Source organism: Gymnodraco acuticeps, unplaced genomic scaffold, assembly GCF_902827175.1.
Source record: "Gymnodraco acuticeps unplaced genomic scaffold, fGymAcu1.1, whole genome shotgun sequence".
NCBI classification, from domain to species: Eukaryota; Metazoa; Chordata; class Actinopteri; order Perciformes; family Bathydraconidae; genus Gymnodraco; species Gymnodraco acuticeps.
Window position 1 is genome coordinate 354,693 of NW_022989894.1, and position 23,328 is coordinate 378,020.

Consider the following 23,328-nt stretch of genomic DNA (forward strand, 5'->3'; position numbering starts at 1 on the left):
TTTTTCCCTCTTTTTTGAATTCATTGCTGTTTCTATCTAAAAAAGATCTTAGTCACTCATAGACAATGAGAGCTGTCAGTACAAGGTGGGTTTTTGATCCTACACCTGTGAAAGTTTTATCGATGTGCACGATTTCTTCTCCGTTTTGCCTGCGTTGATCATCACATTCCCCAGCCCTGGTAGATCTTGTAACACAAACTCCATATTTCTCTTACTGCAATGAAAGATACATTTCTTGCTGCCTTTTTTTTTTATTCCAAAGTAGCAAAATACTTTCTCTTCTACATTCTGTGTCTGATATAGGCCTAGACACTCCGTGATCAAATTGGACTTCCTGAATTATATTTTATTGTATCTAGGCAACACACCAACAATTATGCAGTAAAATGGGTTTTAATGAAGCCATGGTTCTCCCTTTTAAAAATAAAACATGCAAGGTTTAAGAACCAATTCTTTAGTTGTTTTTAGAAAGGTTAACACTGAATAAAATATTTTATAATGAGGTCGAGCTTCACACATGATATGCTACCTCTAAGACGGATGCCACCCTTTATGTTGCTTATTATGTTCTCTTCTCAGTTTCAATATAATGTCCCCTAGTGTTCCTCTCATTAAGTCAATATCCTGCTGAGAGCTGACTTACTGACTCCCCTATTTAGTCTCTTATCTTCCCAAATGTCTTCCTCACCTGCCTAATGAAGATGCTTCAAGACCTAGTTGTGACTTAACTTGTTAGCGTGTCTCTTTACATATCCTTCAGCCTCTAATCTTCTTTTCTCCTTTGCTCTGAGTCCTTCTGTGTTTATTCTTGGGCAGTAGGAGTGCCACCCCATGCAGGCAGCAGGTGTTCTGGGGTCTTAATGATTGTCTGCTTTCCAAATGATAATGAGGGCAGTCCCGCTGTGCCCTGGTCTTTTCTGATTGAGGCGCAGCAAAACAGAGCGCAGCTAGCATCTGATCAATTAGTCGTGCCCACCTTTCTGCCAGGGTGCTGTTGCAGCTGTTACCGTCACCCTTTTTACCATTATTACTCGTGTCATCATTGACATCACGGCTGCTTTGCCCCCCCTGCTGTTACTGCTAGCCAAGTCTCCGAGAGGTAGTGTGCCAATTTAATCTGTTAATAAGGCGTCTGTCTGCAGATTTGGCTGGACTTCCCCTCCGCACAGACAGTGATGCAGCGATTGTCCAACACATTCTTTCCTAAACAGAGACAGACACATTGCATTGTTGATGTTGTAGTACCGTCTTTTGCTTCATTCTGTGTGTGTGTGTGTGTGTTTGTGAAACAAAGGATATTTTGTAAGGCTATGTGGAAATAAGAGGCACAATACTACAAAAAATGGTCTGATTATGACATGGCCGTGGTACCATAAGCAGGTCAGACAATGACCCATTTAAAAAAAACTTCCAAAAGACGGGGCTGCTCAGCCAGTCTGACCCTCGCTGTCTGTCGACGTGGTGCTTTTTCTTCTCTTCATGCTTTCCCTCATTTACTTTTCTTATTAAAACCTTTCCTGTTCTTGCCTGTTATCATATCGCATCAACGATTAAAAGGTGCAAATATTCTCTTTATTTCCGTTTTAAAGCTTTGTGTTCTGTGAAAACATCCGTCTCTTAGGCGTGGCTTTTAACTCACTGTGTGTATCTGTCTGTGTTAATCTCCATGTCCTTGTCTTTGTCAGTGCTCTTTCTTAATATGTCTGGTTTGTCTGCCCTGCAACAGCCTGCAGCGAGCAGCAGGGCCAGCCAGGGAATCACTAAGCTATTGGTTTAATGATGCCAGCTCCTACTTTACAGGGATTTACATGTCTGTGTCTCTAAACCCTGTCCACACACACGAACATGCATAAAAAAACATTATTGGGTATGATAGACGGCTAGACACAAACACATTCAGATTGTGAAGTGCGGGCAATGTCCTTCCCAGCCACTGATTGCATCTACAAACTCTATCATTTTCTTTGTCAAACCGATTGCAAAGGTCAAACATACCTGCAGACAAAACACATTTGTGCCAAACATTTAGAAGAATTAGCAGCAGAATCAGACAGATGGAAACACACGCACACAAACACACACAGGCGTATTCACAGTCTTCCTGTTAGGTTTGTATAAATGGTGAAACGAGTACAATGGGGGCAGGATCATTGAGACTAATGATACAGCTCATGTCTGAGGCCTGTGTTTTCCTGGGTGGAGAGAAGACATTAAATAGCAGCGTGAGTGGCTGTGACTAAATGACAATGCAGCAGGCTGGAAAAAAGTACATGGCTGGAGGAGAAGGAGCATACAAGTGGAGGAGGAGGGAAGGGAAAAACTGAGGAAGGGGAGCGAGAAAAGAAAAGAAAGGCTGTTATGGTTTCATGCAGTCACATGTTAGGTGCTTTTCGTCTGTCTAGCGGATACATTTTTGGGAAAAACAAGTGCACGAGAACATAGTGGGAAGTGGATGAGGAGGAGCCAAAATATTTAAATCCTGTCTGGGTTTCAAGTAGACCATGGACCTCTTAATCTCATCCACTTGACAAACATACACACTGGGCCAGGCAGACGTCTAGCTAGCCTATTTTCATGTGACCTGAATTCCCCAGTGTGGCATTTCTTTCCCTGCAAGGCTAATCTCATTAAGCTGGGTGCAGAGCTAAAGAACAAACACACTCTGCATCCCTTACTCCCACTCTGCCTTCCTCTCCTCCTTTTGTCTCCTCCTCATTGCATTCACTTTCTCCATCAAGCCCCCCTATTCACTTCTTCTATGCCTCCATTTGTGTTGCTGTCTTCCTTCCTCTACCTCCTCTTCCTCCCACTCGTATCTGTCGCTGCTTTCTGTCTAATTACAGCCTGCCACAGCAGAACCGAGTGGAGCCGCTCTAGCTAGGCAAAGGAGTCGAGCCCAGAGAGCCAGCTCTGCTTCCAGACGCACAATCAATCCTCATTATAGCCGGCTCTCCTGCCTCCACTTGCCTCTTCACGTCTGCCTGTTAAAGTGCCGCACATCTTCGTCCGACGGCCTGCGGAAATCGATGCAGTACATTATCGCATCAGTGTGGCAAGCCTGATTCATGGTCGACGCACAAGAGAATACAGTTATTTATAATCATCCTTATCCCCCTGGCTACTTTAAGGAGGTGAATTTGAATGAGAGTGTGCGTAGTATGCTTATGTGTGGCTCTAGCAAAGAAAAAAAAGGCCACACGGTAAGCAAAGTTATTTATAAGATAAGGAGTTCATTCCAAAGCAGGGCACCAAAGACGTAATGTAAAATGCAACCACATGCAGTTCTGTTGCAGATGGTTAGCCCAGATTGAAGCTGGAATCTCATCTTCCAATCAGCTTGTTGTTGCAGTCTGGCTGAGCTGCTGTTTTGAATCTGGTCTTAGCTGGTATTAGCAAATTCTTGGTCAAAACAGGTCGCCATCAGAACAATGATGTTTGTCAGGAACATGAATCCTTAAGGATAAGTCTCATAAAAGAGAACATAAAGTCTTATGGTCTTTTGTATGAAAGTTGTCTCACAGTGCATAGGAAACTAGCTTTTTAACCATAAAGCTTTACTGATTTATACATCTACACATTAAAGATTAAACTGGCTTGCTCAGCACCTCATTCTCATATTTTACAGGAGTTTCAATACTTCCAAGGGAATACACTTCTCTCATTTCAAGCCTGAAATTGAGGCAGGATGTAACCCCAGAGGAAGTTGCTGATGAGTACTGTCTAAGGCGAGGTTTCCTGTAAAGCATAGATAGATGTAAAGTTTGGTCTTTAGTGGTCAATTACGTTTTTTAAGAATGTATTTATGGATTTCACAATCATGCAGTTATAAAATAAAAGAGTTGTACAGTTGTTGTTGTTTTGTTATATATTTTGCCCGTTTTGAGCAATAGCCACAACTTAATCGATATAACACAGATATTGCATTTTTTTGGAATAACTGAAGAGTAGTATTGTGTTAATGTGTGTGTTTGTGTGTGTGTTTGTGCGTAAGTTGATGTCCACACACTGCAGGAAAGCTATGCATCAGCGCTGAACTATCACCGCGTAGAGGCAGGGTAAAGAGGCAGTCATGTATAATTGCTCTTTAAATATATTTGTTTTATAGAAAACATCATGTCCTCTTGTGAGGGGACTCTAATGTAGGAAGGCAAAACAAAGATATGTATTTTTGAGTAATACATTTGCCTTTATTGCAATGACAAGTCAAAATGTCGTCTGTGAAAAAGCTGTTGAATACACAAACATTGTTGTCCAGTCCATTCTAACGAGAGCACTCATTGTGTATGGCAAATAACTTTAAAAAAGTGCCTCCATAATACATTTTGGTGCCCACCATTGGTTCATAGACTTCCCTATGAAGTACTTGTATTGCGTTTAGTTTTACATTATGCATTAGATACAGTAGGCCGGATTATTACAGATGCGTTGATATTAGGGTAAACAGAAATGCCCAAATACAGTATCTTGAGGAAAGAATTCAACCATTTGAAGTCGATTTTTCAAATGTAAAGTCGCCTGTTCAGGGTATATCTAGGGTAGTAGTCTTAAGGCAGTCATGTAAACATTTTTTTAACTTTATGTAAAAGGGGGATTTGGTTTAAATATCGTCATCAGATTAACTCGGAAGCATACACTCGCCCATGCTATTCCTGGTAATCGTATAGACGCAGGGTCAGGGTTAGAGAATATTTTCCGTGTGTGTTACAGTGTTGGTCCTTCTACCATCGGACTTACTTGTTAGTGCACCGTGGCATTAGGCTAAGCTACTTTGAATGTTCTTGACTCCTGCATTCTCTTAGTCTGTATTTTTGTCTCAGCTTTGGCTTAGCTGTTGTGCTTTTGCTTTGTACGGCCAACATAGATATACAGTTTATAGATTAGATAAATCTCAGGTCAAAAAAGCTTCAAAGCAGTTAGTGGCCAAGTTTTAAATGCTGTTAACTCTTGTAGGGCAATCATATTTATTTGCTTTCCTTTTGGCAAATGAATAACAACAAACCATGCCTACATTCATTTTGCCAGCAGTGTTTGTTTTCATTATGATGAAGCGTGTTACTATTCATTGTTTTGTATTTTTTAGATTGGTTTGCATCATCTAGGGAGCTTATCTATAATGCCATCAGTACATGGCAGTGCTTGTCCCGCCTTTGTCACAACCCGGGAAATCATACATCATCTCTTGAGCTCTATTCGCCAATTCATTGCTACGAGGTTTTATCTTTTTAAAGATTATTCATTTTCCCACAGTCTCTCAGCCGTTTCCTCTCTACCCCACAATGGACAAAGCCGTGCAGGACGTTATCTCGTCATGGTGGCGTCTGTCTATCTGTCTGTCTGTCTGTCTGTCTGTGTAGACAGATTATTGTGAGCACAGTAACTAAAGAACAATGTATGAAAGAATCTCTGTTCTTAAACAGCAGGTTCCCCAAGTCAAGCAGATAGTTTGATTAGATTTTATCATGTTGCTTACATTTCCACAATACTCAGGAAACAGATTTCCTGGGAACTACCAACAATTCTTAGAGTAGTCATATAGGGCTGATGGTCAACTATTTTAAATGCTATAACTAGTGGTGCAATGGTTAAACAGCACTAACAGCGTTTTGAACTTCCCAAATGGGGGCTTACCTTATTGAATGGCTGTATTGGACTGCTTAAGATTGTTTAGGCACTAATAAACTGGTAACCCTAATGTATTTGTGGGATTTTTGCTTACACTACATTTATTTTAAGAGGACATCCGTCTATCTACATTTCTTCACAGATACACTGAGTTCCAAATAACCAAGATCTTGCCTGATTCTTAATCTACAAAGGGGCGGCACAATATAAGTAAATATTGCTATATGCATTTTCTTAAATACATATATAAATAAATCCGATATTTAAGTTTATTCTGTAATTCTGCTGCCTTGGATATACAGCTAAATTACATTGCTGGCTAAATAAATGCACAAAATATATAAATGATTTCCCCAAATATATTGGAAAATATTGCAAAGTTTCCAGTTGTTGTCCTTTACATGAGTGTGGTGTTGACAGTCTCATTTAACACAAAACATCAAGCTTTTTCTTTAAGAAAGCTATTATGCCTTAAATATATATTAAATATACATTTGAATACCAATTTGAAAACTTTGTGATGCTTTGTATCTGTATTTTCTTTATTATTATGATTATGTGTTGTATTTGTGTGATAAACTTTGTAAATAAGTTATCAACTTTCCCTCTGTTGTTCCCACACCTATCTGCTCCCAAACTGTCACCTGTCACTTACGGACGGTTGACTTTGCCCGAGGAGGAAACGCAGTGTGACATGACCTGATCTGTGACTCACAAGGTCACCTATCTCCCCACCCCCTAAGACATTGGCTGTCAACTTTTATCCTTCTCTTCCTCCTTGCCATTTCTTCCACCTCTCGTTCCCCCCTGCTGATCAATCTATCAGGAAGCAATCATTTAAAAACACCATTATAAGTGAAACCAGTGTAGTGGCAAACCAATTAACCTTTACATCCTCCTCTCCCCGCAGGCCCAGGACCTGAACGTGATTGAGGAGGTGATCCGCATGATGCTGGAAATCATCAACTCTTGCTTGAGCAACTCTCTACACCACAACCCCAACCTGGTGTACGCGCTGCTCTACAAGAGGGAGCTCTTTGAGCAGTTCAGGACACATCCATCCTTCCAGGACATCATGCAGAACCTGGACACGGTCAGTCCTAGTTTTCACTCAAAATGTCAGAAGTGAATTTGGAGAAGCTTGAGTGATATTTCTTCATGGCTGATTTGTGGTAATTATTCCATAGATCAAGGTTATACAGATTTTCCCTGAATGTCTCCGTCTGAAGGGAAAGTTTCAAAAAGCCCAGTAGCGCTGGAACATATGCGAACTGCTTCGTTAACATGGTGTACAGCGCGCTGAATCCTGTGAGATGAAGTAGTATTGATGAATTAATCAGTCCCCTTGTGTCGAGAGGCTGTCTGTCAAATATTCATTGAGTGTTGGGGAGGAAGAAACGGTGTGAGAGAAAGCTGTCATTCATGGTTGTCATAAAGAAGAGGAAAGGAAGCTTTGGTGTGTATGAGCATGTGTGTGAGGGATGGGGGATGCTGCATACATAGCCATGCAGGTTTTGCTGTTATCCATAAGTATGAGGGAAGCATGCTATCTCGAATCCCTCTGTTAAGTCAGCCTCCCTAAGGCTATCCTCCGAAGCCTTCCCTGCGCTTGCAAATCTGTGTGTGTGAGCATGAGATTCAGGATGAGGGGTTGCTTTTTTGCTCCTCTAAATTAACCCCATATGGGAGGCCTTCAGAGTTAATAAAGAGATTAGTATTAGATACACACACACACACACAAACAACACACACACACACACACACACACACATACACACACACACACACACACACACACACACACACACGCACACACAGAGGGCTCCCAGGGTGTGTTTGAATTCTCTAAAGCAATCACAGAGCAGAGAAAACATTGCCTGTAGATGCGTTTTTCACTGTTGGTTTGACAAAAAAAGGAGCATTAAAAAGAATCTGTAATACCTAGAGTTTTTTAATGATCAAATATCAAACATTTCTCAGGGGAAGAATCCAGCACAGCAGTGGAAACGTAAAAATACAGTTTCCTTGATCTCTTGTTTGGGCTTAAACCCAGAAGGCATCAGATAATGTGAGCTCCAGTGAAGTGTTCTTTTTAAGTGGGATGAAACACGCTCCAACCCTATGGTGAATTTGTTGAACAACTATAAATGTATATACTTTCTGAGTTTGTAGCCTTCAGGCATATTAGCCGATCGCATGTTCACAGCCTTTTGAATTTGGTTTGGAGGTTTTTCACTCTTTGAAAGCATCTTTTATGCAGTTTTATAGATCTGTTTACAATGATTCTTAATCAGTCTTGTCACTTAAATTTAAATATACATAGCTCTGCACCCCTGCATAGTATAGACGTATTTTTGTTGTTAGCTGTTGCAAAATCAGCTAAATGTTGTCTCAAATGAAACGGCTATGTATTTCTTACTAAGTTTCGAGTCTGTAACCGTGTTACTGTGTACAGACTGAAGCCCTCTACATGTCGCACAATGACACTTTGTTCTAACTAAGATCCCCACATTGCTCCCAGTGTCATCATATAGGGTGTGGCTGCTGCAACATCGATGTGACAGCTCTGAACAGCGGGATTATAAGTGTCAAAGAGCTTCATGGCGGAAACAGGATTGATATTAAGCCTCAATGAGATCAAAATGGCATGAGTTCCTGTGTGTTAAGAACCAGGAACAGGATTTAATGGTGAAGGATTTAGACTGGAAGTGGAGTGTAGATTTTTATAAATATATACCAGCGAAGATTCTTTTTAAACAAAAGAAAAAAAGAATAAACAAACAGACATTTATTTATTTTATTTTAATCGTTTATTTGGCAGGGACAATGCACAGTAATGAACACTTAAAACATTCAAATGTATCAAGCGTAACAGTGCCAGATTTAGCTTTCAGCTCATTTCCATCCGCAGTCCCTCACATAAAACATTTAAGAAGATTACATTTTACAAACATAGCAAAAACAAAATCCATGATATGCAAAAAGAGCAAGAGCAGCATACTCAAGTATTTACCACATGGCAGGACAATATAGCAGCAACGACATATAAAGTGCAAGAGAAGATACAAGTGCTACATAAAGTGCAAGAGGAGATACCCCTGTGTTAAAGTGCATTTAGCAGTGATCGCACGTCTGTTTGTTTCTCAACCATTCTTTGAGTTTACCTTTAAAACTATTGAGAGTGGGACAATCCCGTATCTCAGTTGGGAGGCTATTCCACAATGAGCTGCCTTTAACGGAGAGGACATTTTGTCCAAAAGTTGTCCGTCTACAGTGGACCTCACAGTCTCCTCTGGTTTCTGACCTAGTGCAGCGTCCAGTGTGTTTTCTGTGGATGAATTCCCCTAAGGGAGGGGGGGGGGGCAGTCCATGTAAACATTTATAAAAAAGCACATACTTTTAAAAGACTTTAAATTGTTTTTCAAGGATGGTACAGTGGTGGTATGAATATGGCTTTCTGTCAAACACCTTGATAGCTCTCTTGTACAGCTGTTCTATTGGTTTCAGGTTTGTGGCACAAGCAAACGACCAGTTTGTAAAACAGTATTCAATGTGAGACAGAATCATACAGTGGAGGTATGACGTTGCAGCATTGGCAGTTAAGAAAGGTCTAACTTGTTTAACATTTTGCAAGTTGAATTTTTAATAGTATTGGATACTTTCTTAATGTTTCTTAAAAGTCAAGTTCGAGTCCAATATGACTCCAAGATACTTGAACTGGGAGACTAGTTCTATTTATGTTTATTTATGTTATTTTACAGTTGATGTTTAACATAAATTGAGCAAATTGAGCTACTTTAAATATCTTTAAATACAAATGTAAAATGCTATTCAGCTATACATAAAACATTGGTACTGCAGTTAACAGCATCTAATTTCTGTTTTACTTCTGCACCAACATACACACAAATACCAATGTATCCATGATAACATTGACTTTCCAAAAACCAGAGTGTACAACAGTTGTGGTTAGAAATAGCTTTCCATTTCTAGGATTGAATGAAAGAAACAATGAGAAATGTTATCTTGAGTTTACCAGCTTCTAGTGTCCTTTAAAAACCTTGATAGAAGACGAAGAAACGTTTTTTAAAAGGAAATTTTTTAAAGCTCTATTTACAAATCATCACCTTTAGCCCAAATGTATTTTTGAAAAATGTTAATTCTGTATTGTAATTGGCTATTTCCTCTTGTGTGACCCTTTTAGGTGATAGGCTTCTTCAGTCAGCGTCTGGAGCTGGCTGGAAGTGACCTGTCAGTTGAGAGGGTTCAGGAAGTCATTATAAAAGGAGCCCAGGCCCTGCCCACAGACAGACTGAAGGTAAATCTCTCTCTGAGACACACACACACACACACACACACACACACACACACACACACACACACACACACACACACACACACACACACACACACACACACGCACACACGCAACACGCACACACACACACGACAGGGGGGGCCGATGAAATAAGCGAGCATGGAGACGAGGAACAATGAAATATGAGACTGGTTGAAGAAAAAAGAAGTGGGACATATTGGACATCAAGGTGAATGTGTTGTGGGTGCAATGTGTTGTCAAGGGCTGCGAGTTATGGCTGATTTGGTGGCGGGGAGGTGAGGAAAAGAGAATTAGTTTGTCTAGAAAGGTGAGAGAGGGAGAGGTATTGGAGGGAGATATGGGCTGAAGCGGGGAAACATGCAAAGAGCCATTGGGACATGAGACGAAAAAGGGCTAAAGCCCAATTCTCATAAGCATTAATGGCCATCTTCGCTCCATCTCTGCTGGCCTGCTACACACGAACACGAAATGGCAATTCAAGGGGATGGGATGGGGGGCTAGGGGGCACTTTGTCATGGGCATATCGGACTTGGGGAGGGAGTGGGGGGCTGAGGGGGGGACATAAATCTGCCTCTGCGCCTCGTTACCCAACACTCCCAACACTCCTGGCGGGTTGGCTAACCCCCGCCCTCCCAGTGCTCCTCCATTAATCAGTGAGGAAATATGTAACCAGCAGTCTCCCCACAACGCTCCTCACCAGCACCGAAGCTCTTAATTGCATGTTTCATCATGTGTTTCATGTTCTATACTTGGCGGCGGCCTGCAAGGCATTTGTCTCGCTAGCCTATGTGGAGGAGGAATGGTGAGCGGACACGCGTCCATGTGCTCTCTCTCTCTGTGTCTCAATCCCATTCGGCTCCTTGGAGCACTAATGTAGCAATCGACCAAAGAGCCGTAGAATTACACATTGAGCCATGTGGATAACCCCGCCGTGTCCTTCAGCGAGGAGGCTTTGCCTGTAGCACACACTCATGCTTTCAGCTGGACTGGGAATATGTGTGGTCGATGAGTAATAATAATCCTTTATTCATAGAGTTATTTTTTCAGAATCATAGTGATTCACAGTTACAGCACAAATAATAAGTCATCATGTTTTAAAGAAAACGGATAAAACAGAAAAGATAGGAAAAGAAAAACATTGATAAAAGAGAATTTAAAGACAATTCAAAGGAAATGTAAACTCATGTAAAATTGCAAAAGACTCTGTCATATCAGTATGTTGTATGAACTTAAAGGAGACCTCTTCTTTAGGATGTGAGCCTGCAATGTAATGGTGTATGTCGATTGTGCAGCCATCTGTGCCAGTTTTCTCTTTGTTTCTGTTGTGCACATTGACTCAGCGCCACCTGAGTGCTTTTCAGCTCTACAGGGTGACATGAAGCGAGGAGTATATCTGGGCAATGTCTCCTCGGGGAGTCCCTGCCGCCTTGATGGTACCATTGCTCAAACAAACAGCTGTCTCTCCACTTTTCGCTTCCCTTCATCTTATGTGCTCATTCTGCTATAAAGCTCCCAAAGAGAAAATCCATAGGCTGGATTAATGTTGTGTGGAATCATCGATGGTAGTTGAAGTTGGTAATTACTCAGTAAAAGCTCTGAGAAGGAGTATAGCTGTCTCAATCCGCTGTGTTTATGTCTGGCTGACAAGAAAGACATGTAAGGATGATTGTTCCTGTCTAAAAAAAAAAAAAAAGAAGAAAAACAAGTTGAGTCTGAGCATGTTGTTCTGCTGTGTTTTTCATTTATTTGTGAAGTTATTCCATCCTGAGGTCATGTTCACATTTATAGGAGCACAGTGCATGTCAATGACGGCTGTATTTACAAACGCGTAATCTGCTGTGTTGAAAATTGAATTCCTGAAGTTGTAGCCATGTCAACGCTAAGCTGGCTAAAGAAACGTGTTCCCTGTTTTGGCTTTCTGTCCTCCACAACCAAAACCTTCTTCAGAGGAAAGAAATGAAATGCCATAACCAATAATTCACCATTACCGAATACAAATATGAGGTCAAATCACAATGGAATTCTGTCAACACTTTTATACGCAACATTGCTAAAAAAAATATGTCTCCTAACATTTTAAAACTACTTTTTCACCTGGAAACAATTTGCATCTACTTTGGTGTTTCCAAATCTTTTAAGTAGAGGCCCTTGTTCCCATTGAATACAAAGATAGTGACATTTGTCCTCTTTTCAGATTAGAAACTGCATCACAGCAGACAGTTCAGCTGACCAAAAGCAGTTGTGATGGAAATGACTTTAATGCAGGTTAATGACAGCATCCATGTTTTATAATACCAACATTTAAATGGTTGATTGCATAGATGGTCTTAACTTTACTGTCACACAACAGATCGGTCAGTGTACTCCTGATCTCTGGGATGATCTACGTTTAATTGCAGGACAGCTGAATTCAAATATGAGTTGGTCTTTACATATATTTATGTTTCTGTGTCAGACTTTGGTGATTAGTTTCAAATACTTATATATAACAGCTTCTTGTAATTACTACCCGTTAACCAACAGTAATTCTGAAGCTACTGTGCTGCCATGATGAAGCCGTACAACAACAACAGCTGCTCTGTGTACTCGGATAGATCGCCTTTTTAAAGGTTAAAGGTTAAAGTTAGCGGCCACAGAAAATCCTTCCCAACTTTACTGCCCTGTGACCCTTGGCCCTCATTTCTTTTTATTTTGCAAAACTCTGTTTTGCCTGTACACATTTTATCGCCAAGTTAGCATTTTAAGGTGTATACACTCTGGAGACATTTTCTTTGCAAGAAAAAGTAATTATCGAGGGAAAAATACCTTAAATGTACCGCCTTAGTTCACTTCATTGTACAATGAAATAACGCTTAGAAAGTGTTCTTTCGTGTCAGATTAGATATTAGTTTGCAAACACAACCTGAGTGGTCATTTTTGCATAAAAACAGCATTTTCACATGGCTCCACCTTTGTGTGAACCCAACTTAAAAGGCTGCCTGGAAATGTGTTTGTTGTGAAGGGCAGACGCCGGTTAAAGTAAAGTTAAACATTTGCTTAGAAATACTGACAAAACAGACCCATGTTGTTTAAGGTGAGTAGAATAAAGCCTGTTTACCTAAAGGATCTTCAGCATTTACACAAAGAAGTAGACATGTAAATGAGGTCCCAACTGAAAGGAAGGGTTAGAAGGTAGTTAATACCTCAGGGATGACCCTCAGCACCTCGTCACTCAACTGCCCCTCTCTCTTTTGTGTGTTTGTGTGTTGTTTCAGGGTGTGTGAGGCTGAGTGGCTCTCATAGGCAGTGTCTCTGGAATGAGTTGTTTAGCCTGACCAGCTGAAATCTGCCTTATTGAGCAGTGATAGCCGACAGACTCTCTGGCTCCTCAGGAGGGGACAGGGGGCAGCTTACCAGCTGTTACTCTGTACCTGCCCCTTTGTAGGTCTGACGACTGGTCAGCGCTACTTTCCCACACATTGACAACATAATGAATATACATTTTCTTACTCTGAAGTCAGTCCTGGGTTCTAAAACGTTTTCAACTCAAATGTAGGGTGAACAAAACTTCTGCCCTGGAAGTAAGATTATTGTAACAATAATTACGTTTGTGTAATCCTAAGCTTTGCTCCTTTCAATATTAAATGCTTGAGAATGATTTCAGGATGTGAGTTCTTGCATCAACATTTCATAATGTAACAAATAGACAAGTCTAGCAACTTGAGTCCTGCAAGTCAAAAACAAATTAATTGTTTTGTCTGCAAAATCTTTACACGTTAACCTCTTTGAGGCGGCTATATAGACACAGTTCTAGTTACATGCTAATGGCAGCTTGTTCACAATGACCATTTTTACAATTAACTGGTCCCACTAAACACAACTTAAGCTGACACAAATTCCATTAGTTTTTAATGTATTTATTCCCATAACCCAGAGTATTGGACACATTTTACAAGGTAATCAGAGGACCACATCATTGCAAATCATGAAAGATGTACCAAATATCCTGACAATCCATCAAATATTTGTCTTGACATTTTACTCAAAGCCACAAATGTCAACCTCATGGTGGCACTAGAGTAAAAGTTAGGGATTCAAAACAAATAACTTATTAGGATTCGTCCTCTGGGGAACATAAATGTGATGGCCATTTGAAACTCTTGGGCCAACTGTTCTAGTTCAATTTTCTTTCATAGTAAATGCTAGGTTGAATTTTAATATGTTACAGTTCATTATATTATAACAAATATTGTAAATAATTCATTGTCTGCTTCAATATAAAACTAAAAGTGTCTACACATATTCAGGTGGATTTTTGTATCAAAGCCCTGTGGCCTGAAGTCACTTGAGTTAATATTTTTCATTTTGAAATATAACCTTTCAGTGCTGTAGCTGCATCTGAGTGTGTGTGTGTATATGTGTGCGTGTGTGTTTGCGTGAGTTCATATTTGCTCCCTAGCCGCATTCTTCTCTGTCTGACCGAGCTCTGACAGCACAGAGGCGGGACGGGAACACTGAGTCCTGAGTGAAGATATGAGGCCAGCCAGTCAGTCTGTGTTCAGGGGCGAGGGTCTGACCCGCCAGGACCCATAACTAACTGATATGAGCCCGGGCCAAGTGGACCCAGACAGAACAACACCGAGTGGAGGAGGGAGAGGAGGAAACAGAGCCAGAGGAGATATGTAATGAGAGGAAGCCACAGTGTAGACAGAATAAAGAAGGAGACATTATTAAGGGTGATATATGCTCAGATTCCCCCCCCCCCCCAGAAAAATCAGGAACACTTTTTCGTTGAGTCATTTAGTGATATCCAAGACTTCCCATTGCACCAAATTCCGTGGTGTTGGTTCTTTCCAATATTGAAGTAGGAGGAAAAATCTTGGCTATTAGGATTCATGGATCATTTATCTTTTTGTTTAATTTTGTGCTCAATATCTAGTGAAAATCATCCGGTGTGTGCCCATGGGGACCGTATATTCATGCCGTTTAGGTTCATAATTTCTTCTCCAGTCAGCACTTGTCTCATTGAATTCCCGTTTGAATATAATATGTTTGTTTTATTGGCATAGAGTGCATCATTTCCACTTACTTTTCAGTCACTTGACAGCTTGTGAGAGTACACCCTGCTGTACTGAACCACACTGACAGCTTTTATTGTTAACGGTATAGTTAAAGGTTTGGGACTTTTTGTGTAAAAATGGATGAGAAGATCAACACATCTCTCATTTCTGTTCACTAAATATCAAGGTGGAGACATTTCACTTGAAAAGATGTGGTAACGGCTAGCCTGGTACTTGTAGAAAACTGGAATATATAAAAACAATTACTGGTTTTACATGGCTTTATTTTAGATACTTTTTAGGCTGATATAACATGTTATTGTTAATAAAGTGAGCTTTATATTTGTTGCTAGGAAGATTTTGTTACCTTTGGACTGAGCCAATGTTTCTCTCTGTCCAGTCTTTATGCTAAGCTAAGCTAACAGGCCGCTGGCTGTAGCTTCATATTCAACATTCTAGTGTAAGAGTGGTATTAGTCTTCTCGTTTTGCCACGAAAGCTAACTTTTCATTGAATTAAGTGGGGGTTTCTTTGCTTGAATGCTTTAGCAGCATTTTGTTCTTTTGTTGGCCTTTTCCTTAAGCTTTAGTTCAATTATTGTTGTTATTTCATGGGGTTAGGATAGGCAGCAGACCTTGTGATCTTTTATTTTTCAATTTAAAATTATTGGAGTTGTAATTGTGATTTTATATGTTTTTTTTATCTGCAAACAATAACCTTTTCACGACACATAAACCAGAGGTCTGTCATAAGCACATACTTGTTTTTCATAGAAAATGTTGGCTAATGCAAAGACACAAAGCATTTTAAATACATGCAGTGATTGCTGTGAAAATATCATTTTTGTGCCTATTGTTAAGGTCTGATTTGTTTCACTTGTTCCTGTGAAAGCTGTATTCAAAGGTCATGATGAAGTGCTCCTCATATTCTGTTGCGGTCGTTAGAGAGAACATTTAAACAGAATTATTTGTATTCAAATGTCCTGCTACAATGGAAAACTTGCAATGTGATCTGATATATTCCTACTTCGCCTTTATGTCTTTCTATATTTGTGTTACTCCTTACTCCACATGTTCCAAAAATATATGATCTGCTTATTATTTGGAGCATATTTCCATATATTTGCAACTTAATGAGGGAAAGTTTGGATTCCTTAATGCCCTAACATAGAAACAATGTTAGAAACACACGTGTTTGTCGACGTAGCAGTGTTTGTTGATTAATGCTTTAATTATCTTAATGATATAGTTAGCACAAGTACTTATGTTTTATCAAAAATGATTATGGCAGGTCATTAATCTGCAACTGCCTCTTGTTTTTAGTGTATTGTGCTTAGGAAACAACAGACTAGCTTAATGAACAAAATAATATCCATCTAAACATTTAAAACTTTACTATCAAAATCAGAATTCCTTTATTTAGTGGGGAAGTTTACAGTGTAACAACAATAGTGGCATACTGTAGCAGTATATAAGGCAAACAATAATACAAAAAGAAGAAAAGCACACATTGGTAATAAAATAAATTAGTACACAACCACGGCTAAAAATTAGTAGCTGCAATAATAAAAAAAAGAAGTAAAAGTGATCCTGGGTTGAGTAACCGTCACCATCAGTGTCATATTAACATTTGATGAGTTGGTAAGCTCGCCTACGAGACAGTCACCTACACACAAATACCATCCAGATAATACAGCTCCTGCTTTGTGTCTCCCCAGCACAATGGCGGTGGTGTGTGTGGTCTGGCCTCAGTAGCCTGGGCCTGGCATCTGGCCTGTGACCCCGCAGCCCCTCTGTCTGTGTCATTATGATACTGATAGTGAGGCTGTGAATAGAGGCAGCCCGGACTCAATAGAGCCGGCTGGGATGGCCACATAAAGGCCGTCAGCATCTGTCTGTCAGCGCAGACTGATTACTGTACATGCGTGTAGTAGACAGGAGGATATAATGAGGTACCTTTTTATTATTGATGCTGTTATTCTGCTGTCTACCTGCTGTTAGGTGGGCTTGTGTTTGCTTCAAGTGGCTTTTTAAAACGGAGCTTAACGTTGAGTATTTCTTTTGAAGACACTCCACAGAGGAGCACTTTATCTTCTTAATGGGAATTTTGTCAAATGGAGCTGCATTGATTAGTGCATCAGTCGTTTGGCTTGCTTTTCGAGCAAAAGCGTCAACAATTAACTGATTTTGCTTCAAATGTGAGAACTTTCTTTTTCTCATCAAAATTGTAAATCGTACATCTTCAGGTTTTACATTTTAAAAGAAGACTTTTAAAGAATTCACTTTTGTCTTTTGGTCTTGAATTTAAAAGGTGATTTTCAATCTCATTCTAGATGTTGTAAATCAAACTATTGATTACCACTCAATTGTTTGATCCATAAACATTTCAGAAAAAAAGGTTTATCATAGTTTCATAAAAAAATGTTTTTTTTGTAACCAGCAGCCTAACACTCAAACTTAATTTTGATAATCTGCCAAAATCTACCCAATTTGAGAATCTGGAACTTGTACATTTTTGACTACTTTGCTTAAAATATGAAAACTATTCATCCATTTCCTAAATGTTGCTGAATAATTTCCAAATTGCCTAATGGGCATACATAATAGGTATGTACGACATGGTACAGTTCACAGTCTGTTGTCTCTTTGTTCCTGCTGGATTAGCCCCAAACATATCAGAGGCCCAGCAGTTTGAACTTGATGACCTCTCTGTGTGGCTCAGTGAGTGTTTTGTCCATTAAAAGGCCATGTCATGACAAGCTGAAGCTTGAAGAGTCGAATGGCTATTACCAAGTAATCAGGTTACTCAGCACTTCTCCGCTGGTCTTAACAAATGGGTCACGATGGCTGACGCACTGTAAAGTTACACCTCTGTTTGGTTTCGGTTTATTCTTTATGTGCTTACGTGTGTTGAGGTCTATTTTCTCATGTATCCCTGGGCTGTTGCATGAGGGACCATCACACTGTAGCTGTAGTCGCCTGCGGGGATCTTGAGGTGACGTTAGCACATTAGCCGGCCCTTTAAGAGGTCAGCGGTCGGACCTCAGAGTGATACCTGTCCCGCAGGCAGCTGTAAGCAATTTTACCTGACAGACAGATGGAATTACATCTGCCTTCAGGCTACTGTACCTGATGAAGAGTGATTACTGAGAGCCCTGAACACATTCTCTCACCTGTGTAGCAGCAGAGATGTCACTGCGTTGGTCACAGCATTTTACAAATGTCTGTCATCAGCACCTTCCAATATGGTTGAAGGCAGTGTCTTTATGATGTTGGCGTCTCCGGCTATGTTTAGTCCATCAATAGCACTTGGGAAAGGCTGCAGCCCTCTCATTGATTTCAATATGATGCTGCAGACTTGACATAATAATGATTCACACCAAAAGTTGAACGCATACATGGTAAATAACGTGAATAAAAACACAGTGAATAAAGGGCTAATTTCACCTTTGACCTGGCAAGTGTACAACAAAAGATAAAATGTTTGTCACCATGGTTATTTCCAGAGTAGTACAATCCAGTCTTGGTGTGGTGCCTTGTTCTTTTTCTTGCTTTAGCAGGTACAAGCTTCACGAATAGCACTCACAGAGATATCACTGCAACCTCTCTGGAATACTGTATGGATGAAGCTGATGTGTTTGAAGTCCTTGAGCTCTAGGATGCAGTCTCATGCTGAGAAGGTTTTATTTAAGGCAAGGCAAGTTTATTTATATAGCACTTTTCAACACAAGGCAATTCAAAGTGCTTTACAAAAAATGAAAGACATTAAGAAAATGGCATTTAAAATCAGTCATTAAAAAGAAAAGCTAATAAAATAAACATTAAAAGAAAAAATACATGGATAAAAGTTACAGTGCAGTCTAAGATATGAATAGTTCAATTAAACATTAAAAGAAAAAGTACATGGATAAAAGTGACAGTGCAGTCTAAGATATGAATAGTTCAATTAAACATTAAAAGAAAAAGTACATGGATAAAAGTTACAGTGCAGTCTAAGATATGAATAGTTCAATTAAAAGCAGCGACAAAATGAAAAGTCTTCAGCCTGGATTTAAAAGTAGTCAGAGTTGCAGCGGACCTGCAGGTTTCTGGGAGTTTGTTCCAGAGATTTGGAGCATAATAACTGAACGCTGCTTTACCATGTTTAGTTCTGACTCTGGGGACAGAAAGCTGATCAGTCCCTGAAGACCTGAGAGATCTGGATGGTTCATAATTTAGCAGGAGGTCAGAAATGTATTTTGGGCCTAAACCATTCAGTGCTTTATAAACCAGCAGCAGTATTTTGAAATCTATTCTTTGACACACAGGAAGCCAGTGTAAAGACTTCAGAACAGGAGTGATGTGATCCACTTTCTTAGTGTTAGTGAGGACTCGAGCAGCAGCGTTCTGAATTAGCTGCAGCTTCCTAATAGATTTTTTAGTGAGACCTGTGAAGACACCATTGCAGTAGTCGAGTCTACTGAAGATAAAAGCATGGACAAGTTTTTCCAAATCCTGCTGTGACATTAGTCTTTTAATCCTAGATATATTCTTTAGGTGATAGTAGGCTGATTTAGTAACTGTTTTAATGTGACTGTTGAAACTCAGGTCAGAGTCCATGACTACATCTAGATTTCTGGCTTTATCTGTTGTTTTGAACATTGCAGACTGAAGCTCAGCGCTCACTTTTATACGTTCTGACTTGGCTCCAAAAACCATTACCTCAGTTTTATCTTTGTTTAATTGGAGAAAGTTCTGACACATCCAGTCATTGATTTGTTCAATGCACTTACTCAGTGTTTGAATTGGAGCATAGTCTCCTGGTGAAATTGTTACGTACATTTGTGTGTCATCTGCATAGCTATGGTAACTTATTTTGTTGTTTTTCATTATCTGAGCCAGTGGTAGCATGTAGATGTTAAAGAGAAGAGGCCCCAAGATGGAGCCTTGAGGAACCCCACATGTCATATTTGTCAACTCAGATGTGTATTTACCTATAGAAACAAAGTTGTTTCTGTCCTTTAAGTAGGATTCAAACCAATTTAGAACTGTTTCCGAAACTGTTTAAGCTCTTCTTAAAGGCATTAACACTTCTTGTATTTCCAACACATCAGGGAAAACATGTTAAAACACAAGGTTTCCTCCCATTTTGTGTATTCCTACTGCAAACATCTCCCTGTAAGATTGTCATCAATGTTTCTAAACGAGACACAGATCTACCTGGGTTGTGCATCCAATCGTTTGTCTTCAAATCTCTTCTCTTTTTGCGTGAATAGAAGTTTCCAGAGCTGAAGTTCAAGTATGTGGAGGAAGACCAGCCGGAGGACTTCTTCATCCCCTACGTCTGGTCCCTGGTCTTCAACGCTGGAGTTGGCCTTCACTGGAGCCCGCACGGCATCGAGCTGTTCAGCATGGACTCTGGCTGAAAAACAACGAAGCAGATGTGCGTGTGTCTTCATCTCCAGTCAATATAAGAAAAAAAAGAAAGACTGAAGGCATGTGTGTGTTTGTTTGGGTGGGTGTGCGCGCATTGCCCTTTATAGTATGTGCACGCTGCTTTGAAAGTGCCTCGACCTTGTACAGACTGGTGTTTCTTTTTATGCAGCACAACCTCTTTCTCCATCATATCATAAGTCCTCTGCTTCTACACTGTGAAGCTTCATCTGCACTGGTTAACTGTTAACGCAGTCGGGCCAAATTATATACAGTCAGGCCTGTAGGGATTATATATTCAACACCTGAGCAGCATCACTTGTTTCTGCAACACATGCTGAGTTACTTCTGTAAAACACTTGGTTATTGTGAGGAGCTCAGGACACTGGCGAGGGATAATCCAACGGTTTTTTTCTTGCTTAAGAAAAGGTCAATTCAAACACATGCACCTAAGTGTTACACTGCTCTGGTTCTTTTACCCGCTGCACTGAATGCTAAGACATCCACTTCATATTCAAGGCTTGGAAATCATACAACACACGTTTATGAATAACTTATGTAATATTGAGTTTCTCATTATTACCGTTTTATTTTGACCAACATTGTTCTCTGGATACAGATACAATGGGTTTGTATAAAATATCATTGTTTGTAAAATACGTTTGTTTGTAAAATACATTTTAGAAAAAGGTCATAGAAAGCGAGAAAGTGATCCCCTTCAGAAAGTCTGGTGTTTTTTTTATAACATGCATGGCTTTCAGATTAGAGTCCACCAGTGTTTCTTGGTGGCCCTCCCCCCATAATCCCCTTTGAATATCATAATACTTATCACTGTTCTTTAGTCCCTGGATAATATGAGCGGTCCGCAGGACGCCGATTCATGTGATTTCATTGTTGCTTCCGGTTTGTTTATTTGACTTTACCCTGACTTTGTTGTTTCCATTTCTTCCTGATGGTTACCAAAGCAACAACCTAAAATAGGACGAAGTTATTAAACATCCTGTCCTTTGTGCATAATTACACTTGGCTTTTTGATTTGTCACTTTATTTGCATCTTTGACTGGAGACTTTGTATTAAATTATTTATTTTTCATGGATATTGTTTTTTTTATATATGAAGCCCTCCCCCCCCTACCAATGAGAGAAAAAACGGTGGTACTATACTTTGATTGTGGCTTTATATTATTACATATAATATGACAACAGCTGTCATTTTTGTGGCGAATTTTACTTTGGAAATAGGAGTTTAAATAAAAATATGAAATCCAATGAAGTGTCCTGTGGTTATTCAGAAAAGGGAAATACCATACCATTACGGAAAGAATATAGACATAAAGGGTCAATATATTTGACTGTGCATGAAGTCTAAAGATGATACTAATTGTTGGATTGACACAGATAACGTCAGGGTTCAGAGTTAGCTAATCATATGGTATTGATCTCATCATCGAATACTTGCCAAGATAGCAGAATTTATTTAGCAAAATGTAAAGAAATGCAATATTTGTTGTGACTGTCTTTAATTTGATTCAACCAGGTTGATGTTCTCATCACTTAATGTTCATGAAGGTTCCTAAGGATGTTAAACTGCCTTATATCTTACGATAGGAAGGTACAATTACAGGAAAGTCCTTGTGTGTAGCAGAAATTGTTTTTTAATTTGCCCTTCCTTTTTCCAGCAGCAGCTCCAGTTGTGGGATGGAGATAGTTACGGTTTAATTTTTCCATAATCTGGAAAATATTGACATGTTGACTGATACTGTATGAACTTCATCAGTGCTTCCTTGGCTTACAGTTTTTTCAGCTACAGTGCTTGATTTACTCTGCAACAACTCAAATGAAAAACTCCTAAAGACCAGCAGTCACATCCTCTTTAAATTTATATCATAGAATAACAATCCAATTTAACAGTGTGTTTCTCATGTTTCATTGTTTCCTGTTGTGGTCATGGTTGCAGAGGCAGCTGAAACATAGGCATGAAACCACTTCGGGGGGGAAAAGTTTATGGCACAATGGCCCCCACTGTTTCGCTGGAGCTCCCACTTCCAAGGATAATTTCATGCTTTTCGTCTCTTTATTGTATCGATTTTCATGCCTGAAATTCTCTTATTCTCAAGGACAATGTAATGGATGCAATTTGATGCAAAGAATGGCCCATTTTCAACGAGGGGTCGTCAGTAGGTTGCAGTGAGGCTGCTTGCTCCAGGACAAATTATCCGGACTCTTTCTCTCTCTGCACCAACGCTCACCTGCTTCCAGCTCCATTATCCACAGCCAGATGGTCAAGGGGAGCTTTTCACAAAGTGACATGGCCCTCCTTGTTCCATCATGGTGTGGGGGTCAATTTACCATGGGCTCCCGTTTCAGGTGACAGCAGGGAGACGGATGGGGCAGGGGCTTCTGGGATGGGTAGTTTATTTATTTTTTACCGGCTGGTACCTTTTCTTCAAGGTCTAGGTGATATTGTGTGGCAGCGTGGCTCCAGAGGCAGAGGTCACACCCAGATCAGCGTCAGAAGTGTAAAAAGTAGACTAGTTTGCTGAGGTGGCTCTGTACTAAGTACTGGTTGCCCCTAGTGACACGGAGCTCATTAATATGACAGATTACCACGGTTACGCTTGAAGGTCGTTAGGTTCAGTGGTTTTAGCATTAGGTCACAGCCGGCGGGAAACTCGTTCACAGCATGAGAACAGCACCAAGAGTTACATATAAATACATAAAAGTACAGACAAACGGCACTTTCCCACTGTAGGGCCTCACTCGGCTTAGGTTAGGCCTCGTTAGGTCTTGTTAGGCCAGGATCACTTTATGCTGCGTTTCCATTACAGTTTAGGAACTGGGGTAGTAACTATAGTATGCCCCCCCCCCCAGGATTGCCAAAGCACCCCCAAGAAGTATGTGTTTTTTTTTAAATTATT

General features: G+C 40.1%; 1 protein-coding gene across 2 annotated transcripts in view; it reads left to right on the forward strand.

Moving 5' to 3' along the window:
- Positions 1-21,679, forward strand: part of dym (dymeclin) — a 61,222-nt gene extending 39,543 nt beyond the window's left edge. For both annotated transcript variants that reach the window (XM_034204544.1, XM_034204550.1), the window contains exons 15-17: positions 6,533-6,715; positions 9,827-9,940; positions 20,254-21,679. In XM_034204544.1, coding sequence (XP_034060435.1) covers positions 6,533-6,715; positions 9,827-9,940; positions 20,254-20,403 — 447 coding nt within the window. In that variant the 3' untranslated portion in view covers positions 20,404-21,679. The remainder of the gene's footprint in view (positions 1-6,532; positions 6,716-9,826; positions 9,941-20,253) is intronic.
- The last annotated feature ends 1,649 nt before the right edge of the window (positions 21,680-23,328 follow it).